Below are 25,269 nucleotides of genomic sequence, written 5' to 3'. Positions count from 1 at the left end.
ATATACATTTTAACTTAGTAAACAAGCGATGTCTTGAAATATGAGTAGTTTGCTTCCAGAACGAATTATTCTCGCAAACCAAGTATAAGAAAAATTTGAGACCCATGGGAAGCTTCGAGGTCGAGTTATAAATTTCCTATCATCAGTACACAGTAACATACAGGTAGCATTTCAATGGGATGAAATCACCTATAGAGAATACAAAGATGTGAAAAGGGAAAAAGAAATAGGACAGGGCTCTAGAGCATTAGAAGACTCCAAGATCATAAAAACTTTTAAGGACTCAGGAAAGGAGAATGAGAAGAGCAGCCATCTTTAGGAGAGAAGCCAATAGAAAACGTCCTTGAGGACAAGTGAAGTTTCAACAAAGGTCCGAGAACAGAGTCTAATGCTGTGAGGGTAAAGCAAGGAGAGGACCGAGAAACAACCATTGGGTATAGGGAGAGAAAATTCTGATAATTTTAACAGGCGTTATTTCAGTGAAGTGCCAGACGCAAGTCTTATTGGAGTGGTTAAAAAAAATAAATAAATGGAGACTTGTGGAAACATGGTGTTTTGAACAAGTATCTGCTTTTCTAAAATGACAGTAAGAATTTTTATAAAGGTATACATTTACAAGGTGGAAGGCCAAAGGCAGAATAAAATAGCAGATCAGATATTAAAATGCATTTTGGAATTTCGAAAGCAAAGATTGAAAACCAGTTTAGAAATGGGAGGACAGTAAAACCCAAGTGCTTAAAGGGATAAATACCTAGGAAAAAAATTAATTTGCTCACAGAATCAACAGATATGTGAGAAACGGACCTAAAAAATAGTTATATAAGACTTTTTTTTCCTACCACACAGCCCCACACTAGTGAACATTTTTATCTAAATATAATTGTTACTTTTTAAATTAAAAGATTACTCAACAGATCAATGTAAGCATAATGAGAATCTAGATAGAATATGATTTAGTATAAAAAAAACAAGATTTCAAAAAATGTTATTTTTCATACACATCATCTATGTTTATTTTGTTTGATTCTTCAGTGTCTCAGTCACATTCAGTATGTCCTAAAGATAAACCCAATTTTGGTCTCCTTTGAATGTCTTTTAAATTGATGTGTATGGCACCCAATATAAAATCTGATTAAATAGTAATCAACTCAATACACAAATCTATTAGGTTGTTCAAGAACTATGAACATCTTCAAACATTTTCTCTAAGTATATGTGTTTGCTTATATTTCCTCCACATCATAGGAGGTAAATATTTACATAAATATATGAAGCTAAGACGTAGTTTTCTGCTGTGAATATACACAAATACTTCTATGAAAGCCCATGGCCTATTAGAAGTCTCCTATATGAATCTGATGGGCCGAGTGTCAGTTCTGTTTTTAATTTTTTAAATAGCTGTTTCTAATAGCTGCTGTACCGTTTTATATTTCCACCAACAGTGTACAAGGCTTCTAATTTTTCCACATCCTCCCCAACACTTGTCACTTTTTTTAGGACAAGTCATCCTAAACAGGTACGAGGTAATATCTCACTGCAGTTCTGAACTGCATTTTCTTCATAAACAGCTTTGGGAACCATCCATCATATGTCCTTTTGAATGAAACTAGCCCATTTTAAAACTTTGAAAAAGAAATTTTTTGGAGTATCATTTATCCTAAAATTAAATCCATCCCTGCTTTTTTTAAAACACAAAGATCCACAGAATAGAAAAGCAATGTGGCCCAAAACTGAAGTGGTTTGTTGATTACAGAATGCCACGTCCATCTTTGTTTGGACTCAATCAGAGAGGGGTTGTGGAGCGTGCAGAAGGAAGAGCACTCAGAAGGGTCCTGAACAGACACTGTCAAGCCGAGTCAAGACCCCATGTGAGTCCCTACCTGGCTCTCATCGGCCTCGACCTGCCCAGCGCACCTTGCGCTGCTTTCACCTGTGGCCTTCCACCTAATACACTGTCTGCCTGTTGGGGCTCCTCCATGTCCTGTGGCTTCACAACCCAGCTCTGACTTCTTTTTTTTTTTTTGATGGTGCCCTTGATGTACTCATTATCTTGGGGTCAAGCCCAAATCAAGCATGATGCATCCTTATCGAAAATGTACCTTTGAGAGTTTGTTTTGGGCTAAGGAAAATTCAGTCATATGAATGCTCTTGTGATACAAATCACTTTCTAAAATATTTATGCCCCGAAGAGTAAAGAATTTTCATGGAAAATTGGAATGATTCTCTATTTGCCATGCAAGTACCCACTTGTAAGCTTGAGGCTGGTTAGCTTGCCTAAAAGAGAAAGGAAATCTTCAAATATTAGAAAACTCTAATTACATGAGTTCTTATAATCAAAATGGAAAATTAAAAACAATGAATGTTTTGACAGCATTACATTGAGAAAAGTTAAAGTTAATCTCAGTCCTCTGAAACCAATTTTCTAAACAAAAATTCATTCATTACATGTTCACCAGTTTCTCACTGAATAGAGTTAAGAAAATAAATCCAGTACGTTTCTTTGGATTATTTTTGTTCCACAAGAACAGCATATAAAAATTATATAAATTTTAGGTTTAAATCATTGGTCATACTTATAAAAAAATCTCTTCAGTAATATATATAATTGAGATTGAATATAATTAATACAAGGACCCATCCTATGAGTGCTTAGTTCTAAACTTAGTTCTAAGAATATTGTATTATAATTCATGGATATTTGAAATAACACCATATGCAGAAGTAGTTTATACAAAGTTTTGATTTCTGATGCTAAGTCAACAAAGATGGCACCCCCAATTTTTTCATGTATTTTCTCTGGAACATTCCTAGTCTTAAATGTTATGTGTATACATACATTCACACACACACACACAAACTTTAGATTCCTAAGAAACTAGAAAGAGACCAATGATCACAAAAAACAAAAAGTTAATGCAAAATACTACTGTACAGACCAATGCTAATCACGAGGAAAAAAAATCCTCTCTTAGAAAAAATATTTCCATGTCAAGATTCAAATGTCGTTTCAAAGCATTCTTTCTTTTAAAATAAGTCACTTCTCTTGAGTAGCTTTACAAATACCAGCTGTGTTGGTATAATATGTTTGCAAGCAAACTACATTTGGGGGCCAAAGTAGATTTTTATAATGAATATATATATATATATATATATATATATATATATATATGAATCTTAAATAAGACTCAGTAAGCACACAGGTGGTTTTGCAGGTGGTCATGTCTGAACAACTAACGCAATTCAAGAAGGAGCACGTGGCAGTGTCGTGAAGTAACAACGGTCACCCAGCTGCTCTATGCCTTCTCCCCAGTCCCTGGAGTTGCCATCTTCTGTCAATCATTTGGCCACCATTAAGTCTCTGTTAGTCTCTGCATGTCACACTCACTCAAGGGTCTGTGTGTTACCAACTGTGGCTGTACACCTTGATGAGGAGTCTAAGATGTGTGCGGAGAAGGTTAGGGGTTGTCAAGGCTTGGAAAAATGCAGTGACTGATGACCCAAAGTGGAGAAAGAAACCTTGGGTAGTAAGCGCAGTTACATCAGACTTCTCACCTTATCATCTGAGCAAACTCCAGTCAAATGTTTCACAATCATTCCATTTGTAACCCTGGAGTAACCAAACAGACCAATTCTTGAATCACTAAAACAATTTCACAATTTCTAGATATGGCCTCAGTTTCAGCACTACATATTTCTAAATTAACATGTGAATTGTCCATATGGCTTTAGTAAAGTGTTAGATGTTGACAAATTTTTGTTTAGAAAAATGGCAACATTAGTCCTCCAACTGTAGAAAATGCCATCAAACCATCATCCTGGGCCAAAAAAAAAAAGTATTATTCTTTAAAAGTGAAACATCACAAATCCTGTTGCTTATTCAGGGAACATCAGCTACCTCATCCAAAGGTCCAGGAAAGCTAGCTGAGATTTTATAGATTGCCAAGCCTGAACCAGGATATTAGCAGAAGACAGAACTTCTGGTGGGTTTCAGCCCTTCCACCATCTAAAGGTTTCTATTTTACAGTTGCCAATGAGAGGCAAGGCTGAGCTTCTCTGGTGCAACCTCTTGAGTGTAGAGGCATTCCTTCCCTGACCTTACGCCTTTGGCAAATACAGTAGTTGCGTGAGTCTCAGTGTGAAAAGAACGACACCAATATCATTTGGGTGCCTGTGATTCTACTGACACCTTGAAACAAACACAAACTGTAATTAGACATAAAATGACTCATGCTGTCATCCAATCATTTCCTAATGACTTGATTTTTCATATGCATGCCCAATAATTGTCTTATATTTCTAAATCACACATATTTTGTGTACTGGAGGCAATTGAAATATTACAATAGTGAGTAGCCGATTCATGAAAAACAATAGAGGGCATTTGAAGAAGACTTTGTTTTCTTATTGCTTTTTGAAATGACATAAAGGGGAACTGGTCTTTCAGGGGAAGCCTGGTCTTTAGCAGATTCTTTAGTTCGTCTATGACTTATGAGCTGTTGCATATGTAATATTTTAAAAAGTGATACCGATGACAAATCTATACATTATTTTATTCAATCCTTTGTGGAAATGTATCTATATCTGTATATGCATATCTACATCTACATCTATATTTATATCTATATATATATATATATATATATATATATATGTCAAACGAAAGGAGATTCTATGACGATGTAAAGCATGGTAACGAGACATTTATGAAAAGTCATTGATTGATACAAATCTTAGCTCCATTTCTTGAAATTAGTCACATACGCGATTATATAAATAAATATCACTTTGTTCTGTGTAGACTTCATACAACAAGCACGTGTCCTAATCATGAGTATTCTGTGACACCTGGGATCACTGTCACTATACTCTGTAATCTTTGTAAAAACACTTATCCCCAAAAGTTCTAATGTTCTCAGCTGATCCTCATGCAAACTGTCTGCATTCCCTCTATGATTCTCAGAGCTGGTTCTGCAGCATCAGATGTTTCTACATGCAGTGACGAGGCAATGGTTTCACAATTTTTAAAATACGGTTGAGTAATTTTTTTAAAAATTTGACTCTCAAAACTCTTAAAAGACTTGAGTTCTAGTGTTTTCTGGATGTTCCGCTTCATATGAAAATAATGGGTCACAATCATTGGAAAGCAATCTGCAAGGATGCCATAGGGCGAAGAAACTTCTGGGCACAACCCTGACATTTAGAATGAGTATAAGACATGTGAGGGTCAAGCTTGGCTGGACCCAAAGGATGAGCTGCATGAGAAACTCACGTGGGTCAGTAACACCGGCAGACGTTCGTAGGCGTTTGAAGGGAGGCTCTATCTTTACGTTTGATAGACTACTATGTGTTGCTGGATTAACTCACGTGATCTTTCAGAAAGTTCAGGTTCTCTATGAATCTCAGAAGAAAATTAGATCCTCTATTATTATTATTTAAGCCTTCAAGAATCATGAAAGTCACTGTCAGTGAGAAATGACACCTGCTGTCCACATGGACAGCACAAGAAATGACACATTCAGGACATGCTGCAAATTCATGATAAAGATTCTCTGCCGTGATAGGTAATTGGAAACATACTCTCACCAGAGCAGCCAGAGGATTTTTAGAATTTGTAAGTGATTTACTCCTTCCCCCCAACCCCCATATATTGTAAGCTTGGCTTCCAGAAATAAGAACTGAAGAGCGGTTTTTGGGTAGTGGGAGGGGCAGTGAATTTAAAAATATTGAACCTCATTCAAAACCTAAAGCGGATGTTGAGATTTTCAACGTTAAGCACTTATTTCTGGTTTGCAATTTTGGGCTGAATTAAAATAGCTATTCCATATTAAAACATCTCCGTTTGACATATACCATTTGTAAACATCAGTAACTTTTATAGAAAAACTTACGGTGCTAGGCTATTATATATACCCCGTTTCATTCAACTTATTATTTGGTGTATTAAAAGCAATCTTTGAAATGCTAGTTTTCTTCATCTGATTTTTGAAGGTGATTGATTTTCATTTGTGGCCCAAGCAGGCATTGATCTTTCTCCTTTGAAGGGACAGGAGGAATTTTTCTAGACCCCCCAACCCTTTCCACTGCTTTGTCACATGAGCTGTTCCTCATGATTAAGTTCCAGCTCCTTATAGGGGAGGGTATGAGGCATGTACCCCCCTTTTCTGGGGTGCCCATTAGAGCGCCAAATCTAGTCATGAAGGGTTAGACATTGTTCTCTATTCTTGCGTGCGGGGGGTGGGGGGACGGTGTGTTACCTCTTTATTTCTGAAAGCTCAACGTTCCTCCTCACGTCTCTATGTTTCAATTCATCAACAACAACAAAATATTTTCCCACATTTCTATATTTAGGAGTGGGGTAGAGTCTTCCTAAAGCAGCCCAATCCAGTGTATTATAATAACTTGAATTCTCCATTTATTTAACTACTTAGCATAAAGCCAGAGAAAGGGTATTGACCAAACATTTTAAATATTTAACATGTATTCATATAGCAGTGTACATTTCCCCCTACATAAGTATCAGGTGCAGCAGCATAGAGAACAATTACTCTTATGAGAAGAATTATTGTACCTTTACATATTTGGCAATTTAACACACAAAAAATAGCCAATCCTTTTAACTTCAGTTTTACTTATGCTTTATACTCTATTTATATATCCAATAGTGTAATTTAAAACATGTGCAAAATCAAATCACTACAAAAGAATGAAATACTATCTTTTGAGATTTTCCTATTCGTAACTGAATTGGCCAAACTTTTGACTTCACACATTTTTCTCAACTTTTCTACCCCTGGGGGGGGGGGAACATAAGCATACGCAGGCTCCTGTCACTGGTGCTAGACACAGGGTTTTACCTTTGATTATTATTATATTATTATTATTATGGCATCTTTTTTTTTCCTCTCAGTGATGTTTAATAATTTTACAAAACTGTATCCCAATTTTAAACAATGTGAAGTAAGTTTATGTTAATATGGTTTCAGTGTTTCTACAACCCGTTCTTTTCAAGATGCTGCACCATGAACACTAAATTATATGAAATTTCTAGTTGGTGAGAGTTCTGTACACAGGAATTTTTCTCTTTTGAAGTAGGTATGTGTGTGATCTATTTTTGGATTTGCTCCAACTTATTACAGATTAAAAAATATATTTCTCCTGCCTCTTTCTCTGAAAGATAACTTGTGTATGTAGAAAATTCTTGAGTCTTAACATTTATCCCAAATTCTGCTGTATTACTTCTCGAGTGGGTTGTTACACAGCCAACGTATCGAGGCCAGCATAAAATATATTAATGGTTACTGCTTTCTCGTCTTTCAAAATCCTAAGCACTTCCCTTCCCAGTCTTTTTATAACCATCCACAGACATCAAGTCTCAGAAAACAACCTTATGTTGGCAGAGGCACATTTTTAAATGCGAAGCACAGTCTTTTTGCAAAGAGCAATATTGTTAAGGAGAACAGGGGATTAATATTGTTAGAATTGCATTATTATAGGGATTTTAGGGATTCACATATACTTTTAATAGAGATTGTCCAGGAACTGTGCAGTGGCTAAGTATAACATCCCAACTGCATGCCACTAAGAAATGCCTGACAGAAACTTTGGTCTCAAAATTCTGCCTGACACACCTTCTCCCTGCTGTACATATGAGGATAGAATAGCAACAGCAAGCACCATAGAAATACCTGTAAGCACAGAGTCTTTTTAGAGCGCGAAGTTTAGGTCATGTGAAAACAATGGAGGAACTCTAAAAAAATACCACAGATCATGGAAAATGAAATCTAGATGTCTCGGGGATGTCGGTTTTAGAAAGTCATCTTCGATAGGATGTTCCCTTCTCACATCAGAAGGGAATTTCAGTCCTGTGCCAACAGCGTGCACACAAAAATGCAACATGGCGAGGCCTCAGAAGAAGAATGCACACAGGAGGTGAGGAAGCAGAGAGAGAAAACAGATGTGATTAAGGGAATGATGGATGAGACGCGGGCGGACTTCAAGGGAACGAGAACTGCCATAATAAAATACAAATCAGAAGGAAGGCAGACACAGAAATGACACTTCAAAAAGTGTAGCAGCAATGCACGGAGGGAAATATTGAAAATGGAATCTTCAAAAGGAAAAGAAAGTTTAAAATAATAAGAAGCAAGAAAATATTTTGAAGAAAAGACAAAGAATATAAAACCTATGAATCAGAAGTGCTGTAGAACTCATGACATAGAAAGCAATTAAAAATTCAGGAGGAAAAAAGACAGATGAGTAGAAAAGAGATCTATGCTTGTAGACTGAGACAGTCGAACAATTTTCAGGCGATACCAATGACTTACAACTTAAGAGACAAAGGCTGGCAAACACATAGAGACTGTCTTAAAATAAGCACAACGCAGCGCCTACAAATAAATGAACAATGGTTTCCCATCTTCAATCTATAGCGACAAATTTATCTCAACAATGAAGAAAAAGTTGACCATGAGCCAGAAATAAGAAAGTGAGTGCCAAATGACTTGGTTCAAAGAAATTAAAAGTTTTTAACTTGCAATGGCAATCCCTTCTATTATGAGTCAGCAGTAAACATGCTTAACAAGGCAATAGTGCATGTTATGAAAAAAGGAGAACATTTCCCCTTTGCACCGGAAATGTGAACCGTGAGTCCAATAAAATAAAATGGATCCTAGGAAAAGAGTCTTTGGCAACATGTAATGTTGTACAACAGCTAAGTTGGCAAAATCCTTTGCTTGACCTTAAAGAACTGTACTTGTTAGAATTATTTCCAAATCAATAACCATTAGACCCAAACAATGTTGATTTGTGCCTTTCTGAAAGGTAAATGGCTCAAACGAAATCACTGCAGTAAAATCTTCCTCTCTACCGGTCTTCATTTCAATAGGAAGCCAATAAATCTGCCTCTCACGCAAAACCAATAAATAATCCAAAGCTCAGGATTTTATTTTTAATCAGCAAAAACGTTAATGCATTGGCATAGACAGTGTCAGGATTGCAAAAATGTTCTGCCGTTTCATGTTGATATGCATAATGTGTAGCTTCGAAAATGAGGAAGTGTGCAATTCTTCAGTATTACAACATAATCTGAGGATTCTCAAAGTTTATATGCATCCTTTAGTTGGGAAATGAAAATATGTATACTGAATCCAGTGGATTACATTCACCATTATTTCTGAGGAAAGAAATAAAATATGCTCACTCTCATCTTTCCATGCCCATCTCCCTCACAATCGTTTAAAAAATGGAGGAGTTACTATGTCAACATTAAACTAAATGTGTGATTTTATGTCATACATCATGTTATAATATAGTCTGATTTTTGTCATTCTACCTTTTTATACTTTATGGGGGAGCATGGGACCTAATTAAATTGAATGAGTTGTTAAATATAATGGCTATAAAGAATGTAATAATAAGTTTTTATATTGTAAAATTTACAAAACAGTAAGATTTTTAAAAATATGTCATCTCAATTGTGTTAAACATGCCTATAAAAAATACTAGCAGGAAATATACCAAAAGTTAAATTTGATTGTCTCTGGGTGTTAGGTTTATAGAATTATTATAAATTAAATATTTATTCTAAGCCCTGTTCGAGACAATCAAATAATTTAGTTTCCTCCTTGTTTTATTAGTTTACAATTATCTATATAACATCAATTAATTTATTGATATAAAAACAGGAAATTGTACTACGGGAAATACAATGTATAGATTAAAACTTAGAGTCATATGTTGTGTGCAAGCTACTTAACTTTTATACATTTTTTGGGGGGAGGAGCTTAATAAAAGTTATTTTAGGAATTATTATCAGAATTAAAAGAGACAATAAATATTAAATATCTGGTATAATGCCTGAAACCTAAGCAGATACTCTACAGATATTGAATGTCCTGCCATTTAGTTCTCTTACCTTTCTATTTATCCTCAATTTGTTTGGTCCTCTTTCTATCATTAAAATGTTAGACTCTCGAAATCAAAGAATTTTGGTTTATTTCATGAAATAAATTTTTCAGATGGGTTTTGAAAACAGCTCTATACGTCTCAGCTATACGGTGCGGATAGCAAGACATGCTTCTAAACAGTGTTTAGCAAAGTGGTATTGTGTTCTGTACTGACTGGACCAGTGCTTTTGTTCTTTAACATCATGTGGGGGCTGGGGGGGGAAGACAAGTAATTACATTTTGCTATAAAAATTTTTTTAAAAGTTCTCCTAAATTCCGAGCTCTTTAAAGTTCTCTGTGTGTCTGTATGTACCCACCTGATATTATAATAACACACAATACTAAAGCTAAGCCCTCTTGAAGCATTGCATGTACAAGTGAAGAAATCAATCATAAAGGTAAAATCAATCTGGAAGCCTCCTTTAAACAAGAATCACAGTCTACGAAGTATATAAAATAGTTGAATTTATATCATTTATAAAATAAGTTTCATTATTTTTAAATTTTTAGGGAAGCTAGCATTAAAAACAAAAACACATGTGAATTGCTGAAATGAATGAGTGCACAAAATATTTGCTTATAATTTTTAAAAAGGAGGAATAAGTAAACAGATTATTCCTTAGAGCCCCAATAAGGAATACAGCCTGCTAATCCAATTTATACCTCAAGTACTGCAAGACATAAATTACATTGCTTCCAGCGGCTAAGTTTGTGGTAATTTGTTACAGTAACAAGAAAGCTCATAGGTCTATTAATACTAAAATGTATTATGAATGACCTTTTTTCTGGTTTTAATTCATGAAAAGGATGCTTTGTAGTTCTATCTCTTCCTCTCCATTAATACCTCACAACCAAAAAATATAGACATGTTTTCTCCTGCTAAAAAAAGTTCCTGCTCAACTGTTTCACTTTCTCTTTTCTTGTTGAGCCTACGGAGATTCTTGTAAATGCTGTAAAAAATCTCTGCCTTCTTTCCACTCGTTTTATTAATAGCTTTATTTACGTATAATTGACATGAAAAGAATTACCCATAATTAATGTGTACAATTTGATGAGTTTGGACATACGCACACACCCATGATACCCTCACCACAATGAAAGGAGGAGACTTAACCAACACCTCCCAGAGTTTGGTGGGTCCTTTGTTTATTTTTGGTTTTGTTTCTAGTTTTTTGTTGTAAGAACCCATAACATGAAATCTACCTTAAATTTTGAAGTGTACATTATTGCACTGTTAACTACAGGAACTATGTTGTACAGCAGATCCTTAGAAATTATTCATCTTGCATAACCTAAACTTCACCCATGGAATACCAACCCCCATTCGCCCCACCCCGCAGCCCTTGGCAACCACGATGGTATTCTCCACTTTGATGAGTTTGACTAGCTTAGACATTAGAACAAATGAATGAATTAAATGCCCTCCTGTGTTAACAGAATCTTCCTAGATACTAAGTCAAGAATATGCTGCAAAAGAGCATGAGTAGAAATACAAACAAGTAAGGTGCCATTGAGACGGTTCAGATGCTCCCTCAGCACAGACACAGGTAGTGATCAATAGTAGAATGGCTTGGATTTGTTGGTGTTGGGCACGCTGAACTCATCAATTATTACGCATTTTAAAAACAATACATATCCAATTTTTTTAGCCTTTTGTTCTATTTTTTTCCAGATACTATCAAATATAGATCAATTATATTAGTATTGCATGGCATCAACACAATTGTCAATACAAGCACAGGGTGGAAAAAAAGGTAACTTTTAGATAAATATTCTATATGAGTTTCTTCAAATTATCATCAGAATGACAACAGAAAAATAGAAGGCTTCTGTAGATTTAGATGGTCCCTCTAATATATTTGTAGAACTCTAACTGATGCGCCATGGTCTGTTCCAACTTCCTCAGAAAAAAACTGCTTTCCAGAGGTAAACTGGCCAGTAACAAATTCATATATATTTTAATTCCCATAATTCAAACCTAAGTTACTCAATTCTAAATTCTGTGCTCTTGTTTACAAAATATAGCCCTGGATTTTAATTTGGGACTCATTCACAGAAGGGTTTCAAAATCAGTTTAGTGGCAGTGAAACACTGTTGAAGATTTTAATCAGAGTGATAACAAGATCAGAGCTGTGACTAAGAAACACTCTTCTCATATCTAATATGATAGTCTCCAAAAACAGGAACATTCATTATAAAGAAGAGCGATAAGGAAAGAAACTAACAGAGATATCAAAAAAGTAGGAGGCCGACCATTACATGTAACTACAGACTAAAGGAAAAGTGAGTTTAGACTTTAAGGTGTGGTCAAGAGTAGCATATGATATGTTGACAAGATGCTAATAATAATCATAATTATTGGAACATTACTTACTTATGTCAGGCACTAAACTAAATGCTTTCTTGACATGCAATAATTAGTTGTATCTTCACATAAAACTCCTAAGGTAAATACTATCATTATCTCCATTTTATAGGTGATGATATAGATAATTAGGGAGTTGCAGTGACTTGTTCAAGGTTAAGAGTTACTGAAGTGGCAAGACCATAATTCATATCTAGATCATGCATTTTAATTATTATGCTACTTAGCTACACCCATACTGTCACAGATTGGGAAGAGTTCATTGGATTTGGTAATTAGAGGTCACTTTTGAGTTAAAGTAAGTCGACTGTGTCAAAAGTGAGAGGATAAAATATCAAATCTTTCTTTCTCTCTAGGAGGAGTTTTTATTAAAATGCTTCTTTTGACAATTTTTATCTTCTATATATAATTTTTAGAAACATAACCTTCAGTTTTATAATATCACTTGCACTTCTTAAACATGAAAGATGCCCAAAGACAGGGAAGAGGGTCAAAAGTCATGAACAGATAGGTTTCAGGAAAAGAAAATATAAGATTCATAAGCTGACTCATAATGAAGACACAAATTTAAACACCAAGGTATCACTTTAACCTGTAAGGCCATTGGAAGCACTATCAAGATTTTAAATTCATATAACTTTTCATCTAGCAATGCCATTTCTAAGCATTTATTCTATAGATATGTTTATGTATGTGGACAAACACATATGCAAAGATATATTTCATTTATGTGTAAATTATAAAGAAGTTGAATGCTAACATTAGAGGAATGGTCTAATAAATTGTGGTTTTTTTACATATAGTGGGAACTGTGCAACCACTACCAAAAAATGTGGTAGGTTTATATATACGGAAACTGTGGTTGTTTCCGATAAATAATTGAAAACCGATGTACTTAGGCTCAAAATTAGAATAGAGACATACTTTTCACCATATATCCTTTTGTACTGTTTGAATTTTTATTACATATGCTCATTTAATCTTGTGTATATATATTTTAATGGTAACAATTCATCTAAAAATTTCAGAATGAATTTTACTTGTCTACTTGTTTTTTAAAAGGCTATGTTAGTAGCATATAATTTCATAATCTTAAAGATATACTTAAGGAACATAACAACTGCAATATAACTCTTGATACCTAAGATTCTAGAAGTCTTTTATATCTGTAGCTACTTCCTAGAGTGTGGAAGATTTGGGAACATTTCTAATAAAGCCTGGACTCACTCTAGCCTGATCTCTTCTGTGTTTCCTTATAATGATGTCAGCATCGATCACCAAATATAGATGTTTACTTCCAACTTGACATTTATCAGAGGTTAGATGAATCATCAAAAAGAAAAACCTTTCAGACAGCTCAAGTGGGTCGGTGTTGCTCTTCATTAGTCACTTTGATAGCAGTCAGATTTAAGAATGAAAGGGAGAAATATTCATGTTATGACTCAAACAGAAAACCATGGCAGACAGCAAAGTGCAGGAGTGCTGTAAAGGTTATCGATTCCTCTTAGAAACAAGATAGAAACCCAATTAGCAGAACCAGATGTATGTGGGTCAAGTTGAATTTGCGCCATTTTGGGGGGAAAAGGCTCAATCCTAAAATGTGGGGCTAATGCATTTCTTTCGACAGAGGATAAAGGCCAATGGGTGCCAATTTTCAGGAAAGGAGGAAAGCAGGCATAGGAAATGGATCAGAACGTCATACCTCAGTGCTGGAATTAAAATACATTTTAATGATATAGGTGAGTATCTCTGAGTGAGACTTTGCAACTTCAACCATTGTAAAGAGCAATTTCCAACTCTCAATGGCATTGAAAGATTGTCAGCTACAAAAGCAGTGGTGGCATACCACCTTTTCTTCCCACTGTGGAACATTGACATAGTGACAAAAAGCCATCCTGTAGCTACATGAAGCATGAAATTCAATTGTTTGGTTCACACTGCTGAAACCAATCTGTAAAGTGAAACAGTTCAACCCCACTGTACAATTAATAAGAAATCAAATTAATGTTGCTATAAACTACTCAAATATGTTTACCCTGTTCAGGTGATAACCTTATAAGATTTCTTTTTCGCATGAAACATATTCCTGAGTAATACATCTGTTAGAGCTACAACATAATATGGCAATTACTAGAACGTCTCAGGAAATAGATAATTTATGACATATTTTGTATTATTCCTCAGGCTAGAATGTTAGCTTGAGTAGCCATGTCTAAAAGTACAGTACATTGCTAAATTCTCATAAAATTACTAATTTTAAATAAATATATTTCTGGAATTTTAATGAAAAAAATGTTAAATAATACCCTTAGTGTGGCTATTGATTGATTTTAAATGCATTTGATGTACTGTGTGCAGAGGTTGGACTCAAATATTTATATGTATGTTTCAGAGGTTATGTCATACAAAAATCTTCCTTTGGAAATTTTATTACTTCTTGCTTAAAAATAAGTATTTTAATAAATTGTTAAACTGGAAAAGAGGAGGATTTCATTTTCAATGAAAAATATCTTATGGGAAAATGAATATAATCATACTCATAAACTTTACAAGTCAACCATTTTCTTCCAAGAACTTCCTGCTGTGTAACTGTGTTTGTTTTTTTTTCTATCAGATAATGCAAATTAAATGAATTTTAATCTACAACATTATTCATTTCCTTCTGAAATGTCATTCAAAAGTTCATCTGCATCATTGAAAGCATTCAAAAATAATAATGTGCACATCAACCCATGAGTCCTAATGGGCATCCATTTTTAGTATAAAATAAGAGCCAGATAATACTGTTATGATGGGTGTACTGAATGAAGGTAATAGGAGAACACCCAGAAAAGCATCTTCATGCATGTATGCAAACTCACATACAAATGGAAAGAGCGGTGCACTGGAAATAATAAAAAATGCAAATCACAAATATGTAAATCCCAACAGTTTTCTAGAAAACAGAGCCCTTCCATCTACACCTTATTACTGCTCTTATTCACCTCCAAGTCAGGTTATGCCCCACTAAACACAGCTTTTGTAATTAATGTTTAGAAATTATGTCTTAAACACGTAAAGTCATGGAATTTTACTGTAACTGGAAACAAAGGGGAATCCGATGGCCATTGAGAGATGCATTTGGCTGGTGCAAAGGTAATTGTGATTTTTTTCTATTACGAATAATGGCAAGAGCTGTAATTACTGTTGCACCAACAGAATATTTCTCCTATTTCCAAAATAAAATACAGTCAAAACTGTAACGTGCAGCTGACCACTTGTGAATTCCAAATAGTCTCCTCACCCTTCTGGGTCATTCAAAAATCGGTGATATTCAGAACCCATGTCACACACAAAAAGTGGAAACTATGATTTTAATTTCTTATGCTTTGACAATTAGCCATCAGAAACTCCCATCTTCCAGGACTCCAAATGTACTTTAGAGTCTGTAATTTCACAATGAAGGAGCTTGGTGTTTTAGGGCTGACACTTTTTAAATAAGAACTCTATGTCTTTACTTGCAGTTCTCCTGCCTGTTGTCATAGGTGGGACTGATGGGTTATTAAAGCATCCGCCTGTTTGTGTGCCTCTCAGACAAAGTTGCCTGTCACCCATCTGTGCAATCCCGGCATCCTCCCTGAGGATAAGGAAAAGAATGGAACTGCCGAAGCTGAGTGTGAACCTTCTGGAAGCTGAAATTGGACAATTCCCAGTAATAATCACATCTGGTATTTGGGACTGCGGCAAAAGATGATTTGTTTGTGTTAATCAATTTAGAAACATAGTCTATAATGTGTTCTTTTAATTTTTGGTGATGAATGCATATTTTCTATGAGCCATTTAATAAGCATGAATAATAATAAAATGTATTAAAAAGAGGAGATATAAGCCAGCTGAGTGGCTCAGTTGGTTAAGAGCTCGTTCAAGAGTGCGAGCTCTGAGCAACAGGGTCGCTGGTTCAATTCCTGGCCCAAGCTGAGCTGCTGCTGAGCTGCCAACAGGTGGCTGGATGGCTCAGCTAAAAATAATAATTAAAAAATAAATAAAAAGAGAAGATAGAGACTGATGGACTTTTTTGAATATTCTGTTAACAGGGTCACTCCTAATGGAGAGAGAATTTAGGAATGCTGTTGCAAATAAACAATAAGGAAATAGAGAAATTTAATTATATCTTGTTACTACCCTGGTCCACATCTTCATCTAGTCTTCATTAGACTATAAGTCTCATGGCTGTTATCCTTACTTCTACTGTTATTTGCTCTCTAATCCATTATCTTCACAGTACTGAATAATCTTCTAAAAAGTAAATCAGATCCATCAACTATCCTCTGATTATAAACTTTCAACAATCTCTCCTTGCATTTGAATTACACCTGAACACAAGCCTGGCGTTCAAAGCCCCTAAGATCTAACTTCTGGGTCTCTAAGTCCGACCACCACCAGCTACCTGGTCTCCGGAGCCTTCCAAGCCTTCACAGGCAACTCTGCAACTATCTGCCTGGGATGGTCTTTCTTATAGCCATTGTATGGCATACACTCCTTTTCCCGATCTCAGTCCCAGGATCACATGTTAGAGATACCACTTCTTACTATTATCTGAATAGATTTGTCAAATGGGCCACGACATATGTTTACATTACATCACAAGAGGATGGACACGCACACAGTGCTCTCAGCAGTGGGACAGTCACACCATGCCATACAGAGAGAGGCAGGTAGAACCAAAATACCATTTCTATAAAATTCAAGTTGAGTGGGAGGCCTGGGCACTGCGATGTGATGAACAATTGGTACAGTTGCTGGAAGATGCAACCGCACAAATTCTGGCTCTTCTTATGGAAGGCATTCCTAGAGTCACATTTGTGGATCCAGTGATCTTCAAATAAGGTGAGTTCTCAACCACTTGAAACATTTAAAGGAAGGGTCGATGATCACTTGACAGTAATATTATAGTTAAGAGTTAGGCACTATGAGTTAAATATCTATAGTTTGAGTAGATGAACCTTAAGGGCATGCTCAACCCTTAGACTTTTTTATTTTATGTTAAAACAAAAGTCTCACTTCTGAAAGGACAATTGCAAAGAAAGTTATTATCCCTTTTTTTAATAATAAACATGGAAACATATTCTTATGTGGGATGAATTTAGTGATGACTATTACTTTTCATATAACGGTTAATGTTTGAAAGATTACATTCTGTAAACAAGTACCTTATAAATTTTCATTGGTGTTTTATTTACATCTAATTTTCTATTATGTTTTCATTCATCGTCATGTGTTTCATTAAGATAAGGCTTTCAGCACGTAAGGCCCTAGCAAAGCAGAGCCTTTGCTAATTTGAGGCTGACAGAGAGGTAGTTTAATTAGTTAGCTGCTAATATCTATTTAAGTGAGCAGCCAGGGAAATGCCTGCTAGAAAAAGGACATGAAAATGCGTGGCAAAGCCATTCTCTTTGCCTCCTTTCAACTGTGTCACAAAGGAAGAGAACAGGTTGCCTGCACTTATGTGGAAAAGAGAGAAAGATTACTAAAAAAAGGTGGAGACAGACGCAAAGGGTAATCATATGTCAGCAGGATATATATATATATATATATATATATATATATATATATATATATATATATACTTTGAGGTTTTGAGGTATTGATACCGTAACAATAAACTTGTACATAAGTGAACTACTTGCAAATATTCTGGAAACTTCTGTTCCTCGACTATCAGTAAAACCATTCAGAGAACCTTTAATGCTTCTTTCATAGTAACCAAAGAGATTAAGATTTTCTCCTTTGCCTATAATCAAGGTTATTAGCTTTTAGACTTAAAAGTTTATGAATATATTCCTAAGTTTGTTGATTTCATAAATAGCATACTTTTAATACTGCCTTTGTTTACTAGAATGTTCAGAGCAATAGATAAGAAGAAACTTAAGAATTATATGAACGTCCTTTGTGTAATTTTTTCCAACCAACATTTGGTGAATATTTATTATCATAAATCACTTCAGTCTGACAGGCAAATTCCATGGATAAATATTACTAATTAATTAATGTAGGAGTCTTCTCCAGACTGAATGAATTGCACTGGATAATTCCTACATCCTAAAGCATATTATGTAATTATGACTCCAATTAAAAATAACGGGGAAAAAATAAAAAATTTACAGGAAAAGTAATCTCAAAAAATTTTAAAGTTCCCACTTTAATAAAAGAATGCTTCAATAGGTGCTACATAAATTCCATTACAAAATATAAATATTCAGTATAAATTTCAGCTTTAACTTTGGAAATTACAACTTTAGGGTGAGGGTCTAATCTTTTACTATTATTCATATTACATGCTTATCAAAATAAGAGATAATATCCTAATCTTAACCTATGACTCATATTTTAAAAGTTGAAAAAAATTAAGTATTGTGATTACATAGAAATTAGTTTAATTATTTTATATTAAGTCACAAAAGATATAATAAATGTAATTTCAGGACCTTTTCTTCCTTACAATAAGAAATATAATGCAAATGGCTTTTCCTGTTTAATTTCACAGAAGTCCATTTAAATATACACAATAAACACACACTCAAGAAAGCCCAAGGAAACCCATGAAGAACTATTACTATTTAGCTTTTTTTTCCTTTAATTTTACATTTTGCTTTTTGTGATATATATTTTTGTTTTATATATATATATATATATATATATATATATATATATATTAGCAATTCAAAAGCCCCAGAATAGTTATAACAAAAGAAAATAATACTGATAATTTTGGCAATTGTATTTGGAAGAAGACCACAGGGATAACGACAGTGAAGAATTAGAATGCTTGATGAGATGGAGCCAGAGAGATAAAAATAATCAAATAAAGTGTTTGTTTGAATGCCAAAAAATCATAATTGTTATTTTCTCTTCTGTAAATAATTGTGTGGACTAGCAGCTCTGTTCCTTTTTTTTTCCATTTTAATAGCAACAAACAAAAATAGCACTGTTAGAGTAAAAATTCTTACTTAAAAATTCTATTAATTGTTGCAATGTAAGTCTTTTATATATAATCATGAGATTATACACAATCCCTGTTAAGAACTGGCTTTTCTGAAAGTTGATTATAATTCCTAAACCCCTGAATTAACATTTCTATCCATGCCTGAAATTTTTCCAATGTCGACTAAAGGACATTTGAAGCATGAATTCTTATGAATATTCGAATGTGGATTAAAATTAAATAAAAATTTAAATGTATTAAATTCCAAAATTAGAGATGTGACTAAACAGAGTTGTTGAATAAATGCACTTATAATTTACAAAGCCAATAAGGCACAGCATTTATCTCAATTGTCTCCTATTCTCACTCAAATTTTGCTTTGATAATTGCTCTGTGAGAGCAGGTTAAGGAGCAGTACTATGACATAGCTTTATATTATGAAAGAGTATAAGAAAAGAAAGCATCATCATTTTCCCCATGATTCACTGGTACATGTAAATAAGCAAAAATGTTGGAAGTCTAGGTAGAAAAAAACAAAACAAAACAAAAAAACACTTTTATTTTATATCACCATATCTGAAGATTTGCATATGTAAAATTTCTTTTTTGGGGGAATAAAATTCACCACTCTATGACCTTAAAATTCATCTCTGGGGTTTGAGATAACTCTGTCTAAGTTTGAGTTACTGAGAGTCCCTCATCCTGAGCTTCTGTAATTTATGAAAAGGATGGGGATTTTCATGGTCTGGAAGAAATTATACATTTGTTGGTGAGCATACTGCCCAAGGGCATTGCTTGAACATAACTGTTCAAGGCTCCAATAAAATCACAAGTCTCCTATCTTGTGCTCTACAGTGGACACAATTTCTCCAGGCATAGCCCATTTTCAAAAACTGAGAACGCTTACTTAAAATGCCTATGCATAGGTTCTATTTTATTTTCAATCTTTAGCTAAGATTGAGAGATGGCTGAAAACCTATCTTTTAATATTTAACCAAATAACCAGTTAAGTGTTCTCAAGCTTATTCTAAGTCCTCCAATTCAATGATCTGCTTAATCAGCTCTTAAGTCATCATGTAGTAGTTTCAGAATAAAACCTAAAAAATACTTCGTCATACACATGAATTTAAAAATACAAATATAAGGCTTGTTAGTTGACAATAATGTACCACGTCAAAAAAATGGCATTTTGTTTTCATTAAGTCTTAACTATGATCTTAGCCATATGATCTTCAATTGTTATGACCTTGCGGTTCTTTATCTAAGGTGCTGGAGAAGGAGCTAGATGAAGAAAGACAACTGAAAAAGATGCGACCTAATTATTTTAACAGGCTTAATATGTTTTACATTCATAACTAATGCCTCTCAGAAACTATGTCAATGCAATCAATACCCTGCATGAAACAGCTCATGACACAAATAATAAGCGCTAGTAGGGTTTTTTCCATCAATTTTGGAAATTATGTGGTCTTTTCAAATGGTAAATCTAGTGGTTAAAATGAAAAAAAAAATACCGGTTTTCCATCTTTGTCTCTTAAATAATAACCAATTCCGTACTTTAGTGCAAGCATTTGTGAAAAATAAAGTCTCGCATAATTATGTTTTGAAGACAAATATTAAAGACAAAAGCAACAACAAACAAACAAAAAAGGAAGCTAGTCTAATGCTTAGATTTGAAGCTAATATGTCAAAAATGAAGTTCACATTTCCAGAAAGAACTTAGATCCATTATATTGATGGAAAGGTATAAAATTATCACTGAAATTTAGGGAAATACTAGTTGGATGAATGAAATATCTCACTGTGGCAGGGCAACAGGACCTTCATGAGTATATTGTCCATTTTATAGCAACCATCAATGATCACAGCATCATTAGGCAATGTTTCAAAGGTCACATAAGAAGCTATAGTCTGGTCCGGGCAGGGGACAGAGACATGTTCCATTGTTTATAAACAGATAATTTCCGTAAATGTTTATTCAAGCCACAAAGTTAAAGACAGAGGAAGGATGTGAAGTCTAGGGCTAATGAAAGTCTCTAAAAAGAGTCCCAGGAACTCTCAAGGGAATACACGAGCCTTGCAAAGAAACCTCAAGGCTTCGTTTTTCATTACCTTTCACTATGGTGGTCCAGATAATTCTAACGCCTCTCTCATTCAGCCTAGAACCTCTAAAAATATGCCAAGCCAGGTCTGCAAGTCACAACCGATCAACCAATAAGCCAAACCCAACAATCACAGACAAGACAACACCTGTGACCTCCCAGCAGAGACATCAATAAATAAGGGAGACATGCCCCCCGCATCAGTTTGCTTGAGCGACTGTTCACAATCCTGCAGAACACTGAAATGTAAGGCACGCTTCTGATCTGAAACTCAAGTACCATCACACAATTTGTGAAGGAAAGCTGGCAAAACCAATGAATGCGTGTGAGTTGAAAATACAGCTGGAATCCTGATATGTTGATTGTTTCATGCTGCATTTCAGGAAGAAATTTTTTAATATACATCATCATATATATATATATAAATTATAATGTGATTTTTGTAGACTTGTCACAGCGCTCTGCCTGTTAAGGGGTTTCTTATTAAAACACACACACAAACACACGTCGACAATTGTATGATGCTTTGAGGGACCTGTCCCATACCCTCAGTCTGTTCTGTAACATGCATCCCTAATGGGGTTTGTCAATTCCACACGATGCTCTAGAGAAGACTACATACCGACCAGAAGCATGGTGCCCTCTGGGGCACATAATACTATGTAAATATAATACTTATATCACAGTATCCACATGGACACAGACAAAAATACCAAGCTAAGTTTTGCTTCTCCATGAATGCTAAACCAATCATTGGGAATTGTAAGCTTCTATCATGAAGACACAAGCCAAAGTGAAGACTTTCATAAAACACTCTTTATGGCATCGATCAATACAATCTAATCCGTTCAGGCAACCACGTGTACACTCTTGTATTGAATGGATTCACTGGGCTTGAGGGAGCAGGCCATCTGTGGGGCTTCATAAACAGCTCCTTTTGGGTAACTTATTTAGAATTAAATATAGGAGAGCAGTCAAAGTTAAAGGCCACATATCTCAAACCCTTCTTCTTCCTCGGCCTTTGCTCTCACGTCCTAGTTATTTGCTATTTCTGTTTGTCCCACTGCCATTTCCTCCAGCTTCTGAATGTACAATTACTTACTAAGTAAAAAACAAAAAAAGATGAATTGACTCAACTTCTCAGTGACTACTAGAAAACATCATTTTCATTTAAGCGAAGAAAGGTAGCATTGCACAGTAGAAAGTAGAAAGGAACCATCATTTAAGAAAATTCATTTTCAAATTTTGGCTATTGAAAATGATAAACTCTGCCTCCAAGTTACTAGGCATTGACTTGAAGGCACTGTAGTATTCTAGGATCTGGAAGTGCGTGTAGGATTGCATGTACAAAAAACATGTTTCAATCACACGAAAACTTGACTATAGTGAATGGTAAATAACAGCCCATCACAGCCCTTCCCCACCTGAAACTTTCCCTTAGAGCAACTTACTGATACACAGCTTTCAAGGAAGTTACCTCCGTGATGACTTTCCCTTTGCTTCGTACCTGTATATCTTGTATCTCGTGCTAAATCCCTGGCGGCTTCTGTCCACAAAATCTGTGTATTCCTGTGAGCGATGGAAGGGTCCCTTATCAGACAGGAGCCAGTCGAAGGGGCTTGTGGCATGCTGATCCGAGACAGCAGCAACCGCTAAAACCCAGCAATGCAGACTGAGTGCTATCCACTCCCATAGAGCCATCAGAGAGAGCACTTCAGCACCGGCTCTGGTCCACCATGTCATGCTTCCACTGGGGGGTTAGAGCCTTCATTCTCTTAGCTTTCCCTCAACACCTAGACAAAATACACAGGCAATTAGTTAGCCCCTGGAAGAGTCTGTTCTAGCAAGTAAGGTGTTGGGGTGGCTAATCCTTTTGTTTTTTAAATTTTATATCAATGATAGCAAGAGTGTAAATAAGTAAACCAAAACAATTTCTTTTTTTTTCAAAGCTGTATCTCTTTCATACTTTGTGACTTTTTGAATTTATTGGAAAATAACTCACTGAGTCATAATGGCCTCATCATGACAGTGTCATACGTGGATCATGAAAGCCTATGACACAACCACCAGAATTTTTTTACTAATATTTCATTTTTCTGCTGAAGTGTTCTATAACTTGGGATACTTCCTAAATAAATAATGAGTGTTTATACTGCAAATTGTGTTGTAAATTTTAATACTAAGTGTATTTTACTGTTCAGTTATTTTAGAAAAATACTTCAAAATGAATTAAAGATATTTAGGTAGTTATTTGCATGAGATAAACATGGATGGAATAAAACTGTGGGTTTAAAAATGCACAAATAAATAAAGTGTTTATATGTGTATGTACATGTCTATCATCTATCTATCTACAAACATAGATGGATGGATGGATGGATGGATGGATGGATGGATGGATGGATGGATGGGTTGTGTGAAAGTGGGTGGGAGTGGAGGTGTGTTTGCTCAGATTTTTTTTTTTTATTATCCTACTAGGGACAAACTTCCCTGATTATTTAAACAGAATCATCATTAAGTTATTTCTAGCATCTTTAAAAGTTTTAAATGTGCTTCCATGTCTTAAGCGTTAGATAAATAGGCATGCCTACAAAATCCATATACACACACAAACTAAGACAATGCACATTATACATAAACTATGAAACCACATAATTTAATTTTCTAAGCTTCCAAAAATAAAGTCACAAGGAGTGTAACCCCAGTGTAGTATATCATAAATGACTTCACACAGAGAAGCTAATGCAATGTCTATATGCTACACACAAAAAAAATCCTACAAATATTTGAATTCCCATCCTCACCAATTTTTTTCCAATGTTATTCTTTATAGCACATGGAACTATGCAGTATATAAATTCTGACTAATGAGAAAGTTTTGGTTATGAGAGTTTTTAGTTAGGAAAATCTCTTTAGAAAGCCATCAAAATGCACAGTAGTAAGTAAAATATTTTAATTATAGTAGTTGTCATATTTCTTTGGTGTTTGGATAAGGCAATTGATACTTTGATTTGCTTTCTAGTTATAGCCCTACAATTCCTAATTTAAGCCTAATCTATTTATATAGCAGAAGTATACAGTAATAATTTGGCAACTATAAAGTATATCAAAACAGTGATATACTATGGCCGTTCTAGGTCATCCGTTACATACTCAACACACAATTAAAAGGACTAATAACCCACATACTATACGAGCTGCCCAATCATATGAGTTGCTCCACTGTGGTGATTAAAGAATGCCCTCTTTTGTAAACAACATAGGAAGTCTTACAAGTGAATACACTCTAAAAATAATTTATCATAAGAAAGGATGACATCACATAATAAAAAGGTTTTAGAATAGGAGCTGCGAGATGCTGGGTCTCCATCAATTATTTGCATAAATGCAGAACTGTCTAATGATTCACCTCATAATTTCCAATTCTAAAGAACAAAATAGATACTTTTTACATACTTTTTTTATGTGGGAACTCTACCATTTTTCATAATATTAATATATTTAATACATTCATAAACTAATTACTATTATGCATAATAGTATGATATAATCCCCCTATGACTAATACATACTTCTTACCTTTGTTAAATACACATTTTTATTCCTAATCAAATATAGTCAAACTGGCAATACTTAATCATTCTTACAAAAACATTATATTTTGTTACGTAAAGCACCAAGAATCCTAGCATGTGCTAAGGACATTGAGAGTATTTCAAAGCATACTTCATACTGATATAAAATCATGTAATTATTACCATAAAACTAAACCCACCTCTGTGCTCAAGCACATGATTTTGTAAGACACATAGGATTACAGAAAAAGTAGGATACAATTGATCTAGATGGCATGAGGTCCTAATCTCAAATTTTTCAATATATAATTACCCAGAATCA

General features: G+C 34.7%; 1 protein-coding gene across 1 annotated transcript in view; it reads right to left on the bottom strand.

Moving 5' to 3' along the window:
* Positions 1–25,269, bottom strand: part of BRINP3 (BMP/retinoic acid inducible neural specific 3) — a 186,547-nt gene that overhangs the window by 143,018 nt on the left and 18,260 nt on the right. The window contains exon 2 of the mRNA XM_019663696.1: positions 22,880–23,165. Within this exon, the coding sequence (XP_019519241.1) occupies positions 22,880–23,115 (236 nt within the window). The 5' untranslated portion in view covers positions 23,116–23,165. The remainder of the gene's footprint in view (positions 1–22,879; positions 23,166–25,269) is intronic.

Source organism: Hipposideros armiger, unplaced genomic scaffold (genome assembly GCF_001890085.2).
Source record: "Hipposideros armiger isolate ML-2016 unplaced genomic scaffold, ASM189008v1 scaffold_398, whole genome shotgun sequence".
In the NCBI taxonomy this organism is placed as follows: Eukaryota; Metazoa; Chordata; class Mammalia; order Chiroptera; family Hipposideridae; genus Hipposideros; species Hipposideros armiger.
This window is presented reverse-complemented; position numbering and strand designations above follow the sequence as displayed.